At 54.2% G+C, this 13528-nt stretch overlaps 1 protein-coding gene across 1 annotated transcript in view; it reads left to right on the top strand.

The window, feature by feature from the left end:
- Window positions 1–403: 403 nt before the first annotated feature.
- CLTB (clathrin light chain B) overlaps window positions 404–13528 on the top strand; it is an 18404-nt gene continuing 5279 nt past the window's right edge. The window contains exons 1-4 of the mRNA XM_029217998.1: window positions 404–807; window positions 5801–5847; window positions 12811–12928; window positions 13190–13301. Of these exons, the coding sequence (XP_029073831.1) occupies window positions 621–807; window positions 5801–5847; window positions 12811–12928; window positions 13190–13301 (464 nt within the window). The 5' untranslated portion in view covers window positions 404–620. The remainder of the gene's footprint in view (window positions 808–5800; window positions 5848–12810; window positions 12929–13189; window positions 13302–13528) is intronic.

Below are 13528 nucleotides of genomic sequence, written 5' to 3'. Positions count from 1 at the left end.
AGTAAAGCCGTGGGACTTACTGTCATTTCTCCAAGGCTCATGATAATGGGCTTCATAATACCCGCCTAGCTTAGGAGAAGAAACTTTTGCAGAATGAATCAGGAGCCAGGTTGCGCAGCGACCACCCCCTCGGTGCTCCCGAAGCCCGGGCTGCCAACCTGCGGTGGCCCTGTACACGCTATGGTCACTTTCTGCAGTCCGCTTCGCCTCTAGACCCTGCGGGAGCTGCGCCCTGTCCTGGTGTCCTGGAAATGCGTGCTGCTGGCCCGGAGCGGGGAGCGCGGCCCGGGCCTCTGGGCCCCTCGGGCTGCGCCGCCGTCCTGCTGCCGCCCTCCTGTGGCCGCTGTGAGGCGACCTCCGGCCGTCCTGCGGGCCTCCTCCCTCGGCCGGTGACATCACCGCATTCCCGTCCCGGCTCCTCCCGCCTGCAGCCGCAGTGACAGGCGAGCCGGGCCCGGTGGCGGAAAGGAAGTGCGGGGCCGCCGCGCCGAGCCTGTCCCCGCCGAGGCCGGCTCCCCCGGGCGGCTCGGGTGACAGTGTCGCGGCCGCCGGGCGCAGGGCGGGGCACGCGCCGGGCAGAGCCGAGCGGCAGGCGGACGCTTCAGAGAGACGTGGGGAAAATGGCTGATGACTTTGGCTTCTTCTCGTCGACGGAGAGCGGGGCCCCCGAGGCGCCCGAGGAGGACCCGGCGGCTGCTTTCCTGGCCCAGCAGGAGAGTGAAATCGCGGGCATAGAGAATGACGAGGGCTTCGGGGCACCTGCTGGCAGCCAGGCGGCCCTCACGCAGCCGGGACCCGTGAGTGGGGGTGAGTCAGCCTGGTGGCCTGGGGGTTGGGGGACCTGGGGCTCGCACCCGGGGTACCGGGTGGAGTGAAGAGGGCCTGCTATGGCCAGCCAGGAGCAGCCTGGGGCTAGTGTGTACCTGACCGGGACCTGGAGGAGATGCGGCGGGGACGGGGGGGATCTTTTGGAGATCCCCACCTGAGGCCTTGCCTGGGGCTGTGGATCTGGTGGCTCCCAGGACAGAAATTCGTCATGACATTTCATCCCCAAGCCAACTCCACTATTGCCTGGCTCCGGAATCCAACACAGCCCAGGCTTGAGCTTCCCAGTAGGCTGCTGCCCCAGGCCGAGCCCTGCAGGTGTGGGCAGAACCCCAGATCTCCCTGCCCCTCAGAAGTAGCTCCCTCCTAACAGCTGGGAAAGCAGGGGACGCTGGGTGCTCCAAGAACTCACAGACCTTCCCTGGGGAACACTTGCCATCCTGCAGTCACTGGTCTAGGCACTTTTCTTACATTTAATCATTTCATATGCATTATTAAACCCATTTCAGAGATGGCAAAACCGAGGCTCAAAAGGTACACTACTGAAACAACTAGTAAGTGACAGAGTGAGGACTCTAAACCATTTCTCTCTAACTCTAACCCTTTCCACCTGACCACACTGTCTTCCATATGCCAGGCTCTGAGTTAGACACCAGGGTGGGGGCAGGAGCACAGAGGGCTTCAGTCAGATGTGGTCCTGTCTTCCTGGGGTTGGTAGCTCAATGGTTTTCCAAAGGTGGTCCAGGACTCAGGATTTGGGGCCTGGTCCTTGCAGTACTGTGTTTATCAACAGTGTTCCTGCTCTGGCTCTGCCTGAAAGGGCAATTTCTTAACGTATCTAGTAAAAAAGTAGATATCACTTTCATGGGTACCTCCAAAACAGCGCTTGCTTCTTGTTAATGTTGTCGTTTTGGTAGGAGTTTATGGGCCTGTTGGAATAAGTGGTACCTTACATATTTTTTAAAAATGTTTACAAGTAAGGATCCTTTTAGTCATGTTTGTATTCATTCAGCATTTACTGAGCATCTACTGTGTGCCAGGCCCAGTGGGGATACAGATATGAATAAGACAGTTCCTGTGGCTTGAGGAGCTTGAAGCATCTCTGTATCCTCTTGGTATGAGAAACATAACAAGCCTTTTGTAACATATGAGAAACTGGAGGCCCAGAGAGCCTGAATATCTTGCCCAAAGTCACACAGCCATGAGTGACAGATCTGGGACTTGATCCCAGGCTTCTCAACTGTGGGCTCCATGCTCTTTCAAATGCTGTGGCAGTCACCCTGGGAGGTGATGAGATGTAGAGGTAGGGAGAGGGGTCTTTTGCTACTCAACCAAGGCAGCAGTGGAGGACTTCTGAAGCAGCAGCAGCTCCTAGCACTTCAGCGGGACCCTCACACATCCCAGGGAATTCCTAGGAAATGTGAGCCCACGTTCATGTACCAGTATTCATTTGTCCACATCTTCCCCTTGAGACCACCAACTTCCCCAGTCGGGTTGGCCTGGGAGAGCCAGTGTCAGAACCACCTAAGAGAGAAGAAGGTAGAAGTCAGGCAGAGGGCCGCAGAGGTGGCTGGGGGTTGAGCAGGCTGTGACCTCTCCCAGGACAATGGGGCTCCGGGGGTTTACAGCCTGGATGGGAGGTTCCCTCTCCGGCAGGGGTGGTGCACAGATTGGCCCCAGACCTGAGGTGGCAGGGAGAGAAGCGGGGACATGGCCCTCTGAGGGTCTCCCAGACTCACAACCAGTAAAGCAGCAAATGCTCAGCTGCTCTGCTGAGTGGGGCACGGGGATCCGGGAGGGGTTATGGGATGGCGGCTCAATAGGTGGCCAGATAGGATGGAATTGATCTGATCCTCCTAGGCCTAGACGGTGATGAGCAAGTAATCCCCCAAGACCAGTGATGAGTGCCAGAAGCCCAAATGAGGTGCGGAAAATGTGCCTTGGGCTGCTGGGAGCTGGGCGGAAGCTCCCGCAGCCAGCACCACTCACCACCATTGAGTCTCGTCTCTTAAATGATGCCCCTGTGCTGAGTGCACTGACGTTGGGCTCCCAAGGAAACTGTTTAGTGTAGGCCTGAGCCTGAGCCACTTTGAGTCTCTCCTCTGGGGCTGGAACGACGGCCAGCCTGAGCAATGGATACTTTGTTTCCATTCATCAGCCTTGGGTAGGGCCCAGGAGGTGTGTACATTTTCACACCCAGATTTCTAAGCACTCCACCTGGCTCTGACCCCGACTTGCCCAGTCATTTCCTGACAAGCCCATTTCCCCTGATGGGCCTCAGTAACCTCCCAGGAATGCTCTGGACCCTTGTCTGCCCCCGTTCCAAAAGGGGTCAGGGATCTGAGAGAAGCAACACCCACAGGGTTATCCTTGGGACTCGTATCTGCCGTACTCTGGTTCTGCCGGCTTCGGACTGTGGACACGTGATTATCAACGTGCCGTGGGCTACTCATTGTGGGGACAGAGACTTTTAATTCTGTGTGTGGGTATGTGTGGATTCCCAAAGAGGTTAAGCCTCATTCCAGGGGGACACTCATGGGACTGAGAGACTGGGGCACAGAGACTTTCTGAAGGCCAGGGTGGGCACCTGTGGACAAGGGGCCTGAGGCTGGGACTGGTCGGGGAGGCGGGGCCGCAACTTCCCCTCCAGAAATGCCAGGTGCACAGACCAGCATCATCGTGAATGGACCCTGGTAACGTAAGGCCCTGGTAGAGGAGATGCCCCAGGAGAAGAAGCCACTTTGCGGAAGATGCTGCCACCAATTTAGGGGCCAGGCCACCCATGCAGGAGAAACCCCATCTGAATGAGTAGGGAGGGTGGCTGACAACGGTTGGTCAAAATCAATCAATGTTTGGCTGTGCAAACAAAGTTGATTATAATCTATATCAGCTGGGCATTATTTCCATGGGATTAAGTATCCTTCTCTTCAGTCCCCAAGCTGAAAACACTGTCACCATTACTCACAGCTCTACCTGGCTGGTAAAGTGTACTTGTCCATCTGCGGTGATCTTGTGCAGCCTCCTGTGGGTCTTGGCTAAGAGGCATTGCAGTTTCTGAGAGTCCTCAGGCCTTGTAGATAACAGTGGGCCCCCAAAGAGCAAGTCAGCTTCCATTTAGCCAACACTGCTCACCCTTAGGAGCTGAATGGGGTACAGAGCCTTATGAGGGAGTGAATGACCCGTGGGAGGTCACAGTAATCGCATAAGAGCCTGGGGGATTCTGTACGATACTCTGGGATACCTCAGAGTTGAGACCTTCCATCAGCACCCAGGGAAGTAGGGGAAGTAGTAGACGGCTTCCCAGAGGGGATGACTTGTGAGCTGGGCCTTGGAAAACAGCTGGATCCCAAAGCACATTGTTTAGTGAGGGAAGCAGGAAGAAAGGTGTGGGATGCGACATAGTGTGTTTGGGGAAGGAGGAAACCAGGATAGGGTTTGTGGGAGGGACTGGTGGGAAGTGAGGCAGGAAAAATGGGCAGGGCCAGATTGTAAAGATCCTCACGAGCTATGGGCCAAAGTTCAATGTACTCATTCAACAAATATTTATTGGGCTCCTATTATGTGTCAGGCACTGTTCTAGGTGCTGGATCCCAGCAGTGGACAAAACAAAGTCTCTGCCCTCCCAGAGGGCATTCAAGTGGGGAAGACAGATAATAAGCACATACAAAAATAAACATATCAGGCTGTGGTAGGTGCTACAGAGAAAATAACTGCCCAGGGGAGGAGGTAGGGGTGCTGGGGGATGAATGTCAGGAGTGGTCAGGGAAGGCCTCTAATAAGGCAGTGTTTGAGCAGCAGCTGAAGGGCGTGAGGCAGCAGCCCACATAGAAATGGGCAGGAGAGCTTTCTAGGGAGAGGGGACAGCACCTGCTGAGGCCCCAAGGAAGGAGCAGGCCCTATCGGCCACCATGGTCCACGGGAAGTGGATTTCCTTTTGGTTTGTGTTCACTATATTTTTAATTAGAGGAGTGACACAGGTAAGTGTATGCTTTTCAAAACGTCAACCTTGGCAGCTGGTTTGAAAGAGGTTTGGGAGAGGGTGAAGATGGAGGCAGGGAGGCCAGTGAGTGGACAAAAACCATTTATTCCTTCTTTCTTTAATGCACTGATTCATTTGCTTATTCAACAATTAGTTTCTGAGCGCGTCCTAAGTCACAGGTACCGTGCACGGCTCTGGGGAAGACAGCGGTGAGGATAATGGACACAGGCGTGCCCGTCCAGGTGCTTGCCACTAGCGGGACAGACAGGCCAAAGTAGTTGTACAGGTGGGCCAGGCTGGGGGCAGAGGGCGGAGGGCAACTTTGAGGATTCTTGTTGCAGCAGAAGCCACAGGAATTTGTGACTAACGAGATGTCAGGGAAAGGGACCGGGAGGAGTCACTGTTTAGGTGAGGGCAAAATCGACTCCTTCTGGGAGGGGCAGGAGGAGGAAAAGTAGGCCAGGTGCTGCCTGGTGGGGGCTGTGATTCCTGCTCTCCGAGGTGGAGCCATTGCTCAAGGCACCACAGGGACAGGCAGAGACCTGCAGGCCCCTCTTCCTGAGCCCTCGCAGACCCTGCCCTGGGCCTCCAGAGCCTCTGCCTGTTCACCAGGCACAAGCTCCACAGACAGTTGGGCCATTCCCAGCCGTGGCTGAGGGGAAATAAGTTTTGGGTAGGTGAGGACCTATTATTGGCTGGGTGACCTTGGGCAATCACGTAGCCTCTCTGAGCCTCAATTTGAGAATCTGTAAAATGGGTTGATAACAGCTTTGTCACAAGGCTATGGTGAAAATCAGAGGTCATAATGGCTGTGAGAAGGCTTTGTGCACAGTCAAGGATTGAGCCCAGGTTATTTGCATATCCATTATGTGTGCGTGTAGGGCGGGGAGTTAGTACGCACATGGACATATACAGAGGTTGCTTTGGGGGCTAATGTAAGACCCTGCTTGCTATAAGCTGAGCAATGAGTGATGCTGTCTTCTGTTCTCTTTCCAGCGGGTTCTGAGGACATGGGGACCACAGTCAATGGAGATGTGTATCAGGTAAGCAAGATTCTGTCGTAGCAGGGGAAGGGACCGATAGCCTGGGTCTCAGTAACTTTTGGCCCCCATCATGGGTAGGATTAGGGATTCAAGTTCTGTTCATTGGGATGGGAACATCAAGAAAGATTTTGATGTGGTTCTTTTGGTCATGTAGGAGAAGGGGATGAAGAATAAGGACCACAGGGATCAATGGGGTGTTGCCTCAGGTTGCCCGTGATGATGTCCAGCTTCCAGAGGGAGAGATTAAGTGGCCTGCAGTGGCATGGACTAAAGGAAACACAGGGCCCTGCACACGTGTGTGCCATTGGTGGGAGGCTGAAGCCAGTGGTCATCTGCACCATGTCTGAGCATTTTAACTGGGTGAGCCTTGGACCCAGAGATTCCACTTCTCAGAATTTTCCCAAAGGAAATAGCTGGACAAGGACACCCAGATTCTTTGCAGGATTATTTATAATAGCAGACAAACTGGAAACAACCTAAGTGCCTAGTATTGAGGGCCTGGGTAGGTAAATTGGAAAACCATTCTGTTGTTAAAAAGAGCAGTCAGAGCTTTCTGTATTGACATGAAAAGATGCCTATAATATAGTAAATGGAAAAGCAGCTTGCAGAATAATATGCACAGTGTGGTCCTGTTTTTTATTTTAGAAATATGTTTTCATGAAAGATCTGAAAGGATGTGTACCAACTGTTAACAGTGGTTAGCCCCGAGCTTGCGGGAGAAGGGGGGATAAGGAAAGGGCTTTCACTTTCACTGGATTGTCTTAAAATTCTTTGTAGTGATCCTATAACACACATGCGCACACACTCACCCCCCCAAAAAAAAACAGCTAGTAAAGATATTTCTAGTTAAATACTGCTTCTCTCCACACTCACTTAACCCCCCTCCCTTCATACATACACAGTTCATTTTGAAAGTACTTAAAGAACTTGGACCACAAATAGCATCCCCAGGACCCCACAGATGCAACAGTCTTTACCCCCAACCTGCAGATACCTGGGTGGGGGCAAAACCTTCACTGGATAAACTTTAATTCCCACTGGACTGGCTCAAAGACCCTTGACTGCTGGGGCTGCAGCTGCAGGATCTCCTGAGCTCTGCTTCGTTGAGGAGCTGGCCTCCTAAATCCTCAGGGAGAACAAACAATACTTTCTTATGTAAGAGAGATGGGCTGGTACCTTACACAGGGCAACTGGCCAAGTCCCATTTCTGGAAAATTACTCAACTACCAGCAAGCTGGAAAAGTCAGTCTCTAGGACTTTAAGGGCTTCGTGTCTCCCTGGGCCTGAGAGCACCAAATAAGCAGCATTGACGCCGGTACAGTTTGGCAGAGCATTGAGACTCAGGCTGCCCCTGTCCTGGGCACACTCAAAAGGACGTGGCCTGACCCAAAAGGTCAGTGTCCTAAAGTGGCCCTGGAGCTGGAGATACACTTGGGACCGGAGAAGTACCTAGAACACCATGAGCAGGATAATTTTCCCTTTCTATACATTAGGATCTTGAGGCCTTCTCCCTCCCTGCCCCAGGCCTCGCTTTGTATTTAATGGATCTGAGAAACCCTGGGCCTCCTCCCCAATCTCGGTGGGAACTCTTATTCTCCCTGCTACCAAGAATAACCCCAGCTATGTTTATCTGTAACTCATTTCACATCTGTGCCACGTTAGCATCCTAACAGGCAGGGGAGAGGTCACAGATGAGGCGAGTCACTCAGAAGCTTAGTGGCCAAGTTCAGGTTCATCTAGGTCTCCTGCCCCTGATCTGGTGTCCTTTGTACCATCCCCTTGTTGCTGGAGCAGGCAGGCCACAGCCCCTGGCTGGCGGGTGGGAAGCCCCTGCAGCCTTTTCTTAGGATGGAGCATAGAGCAGGGTCTGGCTTGTGCACCCCAGGCGTTCAAGGGTCCTGGGCAGAACTTTCCTGTTACCTTTCTTAATCTTTTCTGGAAGGCTATGGGCCACTAGGGGGCCCAACTGTGAACCTGATCCCCAACAAGGCCTAAGGATAAGCCTGCATCCCCGTTGAGCTACTTAGAGGAATCAACAGCTCAGCTCAGCTTAGCTTTAGCTGGTCAATCCCACAGATTGGTTATGCCTCATTCTCCTGGCTGTCCCTGGAGTCACAGTACATGCTCGGCCAGCATGGCCCCCCGGAAGCCCTTGTGGTGGTATCCAGTGTCCAGCAGAGGGGTCCCTCGGGAGAGGAGTGCTGGGGAGCTGGGCTGAGACAAGCCTGGCCCTGACTGTAGCCTGTGGCCTTTTGGTCCACAGGCCATTCCCGCCTGACCTCTTCCCTTTCGAGCTTGGGAGGGGCTCAGAGCATTCCTGCAGCCCCTGGCGAGCCCTCCTGGGCTGCCAGCCCCACTGGCGGCTGACCCGATTTCCTCACTGCGACAGTCAAGTGATTAAAGAGGAGCCCGACTGTGGCCCTCCCGACCTCACTGCTCACTGGCAGGGGCAGGGCAGGAAAATAAGTCCAGAGCAGCTGGAGAAGGGGAGCCAGCAAATAGCTTCTCAGGGCCTTGTCTGCTGGCAGCACCACTGAGTTCTTCCTGGTTGTGGTGATGGTACAGCGCAAGCCGGCCTGCTGGGGGCATGCCACGGGCAATGGTGAGCCCTGCAGCTCTGCCACCCGTGCATGTGCATGTGCATGTCCGCTACAGGCTACAGGGGTCACAGGGCAGTTATCGCATTCAGGCCCCATTTTGCACCCCGAGTGGGATATTGTCACTCCCATTTGACAGGTGACGAAACCTAAGGAGCCCCGGGAAGGGACTTCTTAAAGGTCACACATCCAGTGAGTCGCAGGAGGGGACTTAAAGCCCAGTCGCTCTGATGCTGTGTCCCCGTGCCCTCCACATCGCTTTGCAGGCAGCCCCTCATTCCTTCATTTAGTCAACTCGCATTCTGAGTGCCATGCGCTGTGCTCAGGGCCTCAGATGTAGAGGCAAATCCCATGGATGTTTGTCCTCGAAGAGCTCAAAGGACAGAGACCTGAAAGTCATGCAGGATGGCAAGGGCTTGGGTGTGGGGCTGGTCTCAAGAGTTCTTACTATGCGTCAGGCACCACCCAAAAGCTTTATGTGGATTAACTCATTTCATCCTCCCAACACCCCTACGATGTAGGTTCTGTCATTATCCCCATTTTACAGATGAGGAGGAGGATGCACAGGGAGGTTTAATAGCTCTGGTTGCACAGCAGGGAAGAGCTGGGACCTGAACCAGGCTCAGGCGCCAGACGCTGCACTGAAGTCAGAGAGTGTGACAGGGACGGATGTTGGAAGTGGGTTCCAGGCTGCCCAGGGGCATGTGGGTGGTCCTGGCTAGGGGGACAGCATGTGCAAAGGCACAGAGGATAAGACATGCATTCGGGGGCTTGCCTGGAGCCTGGCACCTGCTGCAGAGAAGGGTGTGCTGGGGGAACCTGAAGAGACCACGGGTGCAGGGCTGCTGTGCCCGCAGGCGGAAGGGATGGGGGTTGGGGGGGCAGGCACAGCTCCCAGCCAGAGCCTGTTACTAGGCCGTGCTGGTGGAGGACGCAGGCCCAGCTTGGCCAGGCTTTGTGCCCAGGGCCTGAGCACAGCATGCTTGGACCACACTGAGCAGTGCCCCTGGATGTGCAGTGCAGCTGCTCTAGGCTCCGCCACCCCCCCCCACCCCGCCCCAGAGAAGCCCTAGGGTCTCTCAAGCTGCTCCTACACCCAGACTGCTCCTACGCGGGGCGCTGTGGCGGGCTGCGGCAGAGGAGTTTGGATGGAGTCAGACAACCTGCGCTTCATTTCTGGCTGTTCCCAGCCGGACAGCTTTGGACTAGTCACTGCTCTGAGCTGGATTTCTCATTTGTGAAATTGGGATTAGAAGCCCTGCACTGCTGCCTCCGCAGGTCTGTTGAGAAAAGTGCTCTGTAGCCCTGGAAGCTGCTTCTAAATCCCTGACCTAGCCACTGAGTGAGCCAAGGGGGGTGCGTGTGTGGGTGTGAGAGAGACAGACGGGGAATGGGGCGTGGGGCAGTGGGAGGAGGGGGTGCAGTCTCTAATCTTGGGATGGTAGACTTATCAGGGAGACCAAAATCACGTGACACAGAAGTAACTTTGGTCCCTATTGGCTATGTATGGACACACGTGTGGCTATGTGTGACACCCAGGAATTCAGTTTGAATTCTGGCCCTGCCAGTTCCTGGCCAGGTGACCCTGGGACTTTGGAGCTAGACTTTTCCTACCTGTAAAACAAAGATAATGAAACCCACCATGTAGGGTTGTAAAGACCAAAGGGAACTGTTTAATTGCAAGTTCTCTGCCAGTTTTAAAACGCTGTAACCTGTGAGTCTTAATTTTGGGGCAATCTTGATGGAGATGGTGGATCCTGAAGGACACCATGGGATGACTTTTACCCAGAGGACCCCCTCCAGCCCACCTCTCCCACCCCATCTGCTCCACACCTGGTAGCATCTCTGTACTCAGATTTTTCCAAAGGCACCGGCCTCATGTGGTCCTTAAGCTGCCAGCTCTTGGTCTGAAATGCCCTTTCCCTATCTCTTCCCAGCCTACTCTGCTCCCAGGCTAGAAAGGTCATGCCCTCCCTTGTCCCCACTCTTTTCATGACCCGTGTTATGCATGTACCCCAGCCATGGTCCTCATTTGTGAGGGACTCCCTCTGCAAGCTCCCAGATGATGGGCTGTCTCGTTCATCCCTGACCCCTAGCCTGAACATCTGTTAATTCATTCAAGTAATGTTCTTGAAATCCTCCTACAGCCAGGCCCTCCATGGTCTACATACTATAAAGAGACAGGCAGTTTCTGTCCTCATGGAATTCCCTTACTGGGGGGGCGGGGTAGGGTGGGGTGGGGAGGGCAGATAGTAAACATGTAAACAAACCAGGCTTTTAAGATATCCTGAGTGCCAATAAGAAATAAAATGTAGCACCTGGATAAACACGTAGAAAGTAAAAGTAACTGCATTTGTCTGCAGACGGGACAGTCTATAGGATTGGGCAGAGGTCCTGGTAGCCTAGCCTCAGGACAGGGTTGTTCCCAGAACTGGAAAGGTACATCCGTGATCAACTCGTGTTGTCCAGATTAGGGCCCTGGAAAGGCCCCTCGAGATGTCTTGAGAGACTCTCTCAGTTGAAGTGTAATGCTGGGCAGGAAAGAGGAATAAGGACAGCGCCCCAACTGCCCCACCCAAGGGTGGGCCTGATCCGAGGAGCCAGGCTGCACCTCTCCGCCCTGGGCCTGCCCTTCCTTCTCCCCAAAGACAGCTGGAGATGCAGCCCTGATGTTCCATCTGCGTGCTCCTTCGCCCTGCTGCCCACAGCCCCTTGGGCAGACGCTTACCCAGCCCTTCTTCTGAACCGGGCACATGCTGGCCCTGGGGGGGAATCTTCATCCACATGGCCACTGCTTACTGATCACCAGCTGTATGCCCACAGCAGGCACCACTGGACAGATGTTGTTGGGTGGGGAGAAGATACGCTGGTACTCGTGACAGTTTTAATGAGTGCTTGCAGGAGGAGCACAGGGAGCAATAAAAAGATGGGACAGGAGTTCAGAGGCTATAAACAAGGTCCTGTCCTGCCCACCGGGAGCTCACGGTCCAGCGGGGAGACACCCGCAGTAGAAGGTGAGGGTGTGACAAGAAGCACAGAGAGGACAGGGTGTGAAATCTGTTTTGGGGCTGGGAAATATCCCAGAGCTGGTGACCTCTGAGCTGGAAACTTGTGGGGTGGAATAAGATTTCATCAGCCAGAGAAAGGAGGGAAGACAACTGAAGGCGAAAAGCACAAAGGAGACAAAAGCCGGCAGCATGGGCATGTGGGATGTGTGCAGACAGGAATGTACAGGGCGGACAGAGCACCAGAGTGGGCGTGCCAGGAGATGGGGCTGGATCATAAAGTCTCCAGCTTTGCGAGACCAGAGGGGAGCCCCATCCTTGCTGGGCTGAGCTCTCAGCCTGCAATGCTTCAAGTCACCACCCTGGCAGGTGGCGTGGAGAATTGGGCAGAGCCCTGGCTTGGGAGCCAGAGGACTGGACTCTGGCCCTGCTTCTGCCACTGTGTTGTGCCATCTCTCCTGGCCTCAGTTTCCTCCCCTATAAAATGGGAATTAATAATAATAATAATTCTAGCTACCATTTACTGAGCCATCACTCCATGCCAGGCACTCTTGTAAATGTCTTATAAATATTGTTGCATCAAATCCTCACAACTAGCTCTTAGAGGTACTTTTATTACTATTCTCACTTCAGATGAGAAAACTGAGGCCAGGCAAGGTTGAGCAACTTGCCTGGGCTACACACATATATAGCAGGCAGTAGAGGTGGGATTTGAACCCAGATGGTCCAGCTGCAGAGTCTGAGTTTTTCATCACTGTACAGTCGTAGCCATGGCCACCCTGCCTATCTCAGGGCTGCTCGTTCACTCAGCAAATAGTTATTGAGTACCTGCTACATGCCAGGCATTGTGCTAGATGCTGGGGACACAGCAGTGAACAGGACAGGCAAGGTCCCTGTTGCCACAAGGGTGACATTCTGATGGAGGAGACAGACAATGGACAAGTAAGCATATTATAAAGTGAGGCCATTTGGGACTGTGTTATTTGGTAAATAAAACTAATAGGGCAGGGCTTTAATGATAGAAACACAGGGAACTCTCTGAGTGCCAAGAAGCGTTTGAAGTTCTTTACACTTTTTTAACTCATTTCATCCTCATATTAACCCTGTGGGGTGGGTGCTATTTTGTAGCCCATTTTATGATGAGGAAAGTGAGGCACAGAGAGGTTGAGTAACTTGCCCACGGTCACACAAGGAGCAGAATTACTGGCAGAGGGCACAGCAAGTGCAAAGGCAGGGTACAGTCCCAGGAGACAGTGGGTATGAGGTGGTTTGAGATGTGAGGGGGTGTCCTGGTACTCAGGCGCCAGACACAGAGGGGCAGGTGGACAGGCTGGGTACACTGCCGTGTGTTTGTGTCCTAGGAGGCTAACGGTCCAGCTGATGGCTACGCTGCAATTGCCCAGGTCGACAGGCTGACGCAGGAACCCGAGAGCATCCGCAAATGGAGAGAGGAGCAGCGGAAACGGCTGCAAGAGCTGGGTGAGGGCAGGGCTGAGTGTGCAAGCTGGGCTGGTCCCCCTGGCCCCGGGCTCCCCACTGGGTTGGCTCTCTGGGACACGGTTGGGTGGGGAAGCCTTAGGCTATATGGGGGCCTGCCCCACCTTAATGTGGGATTGGCTGAGGATGGACCCAGGGCTGCCTGCCGGGGCCGAGGGGAGAAGCAGCAGCCAGAAGCACAGCCAGCTGTGCCTCACATCCCTCCTGGAAAGCTGCTGCTCATTCACCTGTTGTGGGTTGCAGATGCTGCCTCCAAAGTGATGGAACAGGAGTGGCGGGAGAAGGCCAAGAAGGACCTGGAGGAATGGAACCAGCGCCAGAGTGAACAAGTTGAGAAGAATAAGATCAACAACCGGTGAGAGGAGCTGTGAGGGTGCGAGGGGACTGTAGGGTCATGAGGGAACTATGGGGACATGAGAGGACCTACAGGGATATGAGGAGCTATGGGGACATAAGAGGACCTATGGGGACACAAGAGGACCTATGGGGCATGAGAGGACCTATGGGGCATGAGAGGACCTATGGGGACGTGAGAGGACCTACAGGGATATGAGGAGCTATGGGGACATAAGAGGACCTATG

The sequence above is a fragment of the Monodon monoceros genome, unplaced genomic scaffold (assembly GCF_005190385.1).
Source record: "Monodon monoceros isolate NGI ecotype Baffin Bay Population unplaced genomic scaffold, NGI_Narwhal_1 Super_Scaffold_12, whole genome shotgun sequence".
Taxonomy (NCBI): Eukaryota; Metazoa; Chordata; class Mammalia; order Artiodactyla; family Monodontidae; genus Monodon; species Monodon monoceros.
This window is presented reverse-complemented; position numbering and strand designations above follow the sequence as displayed.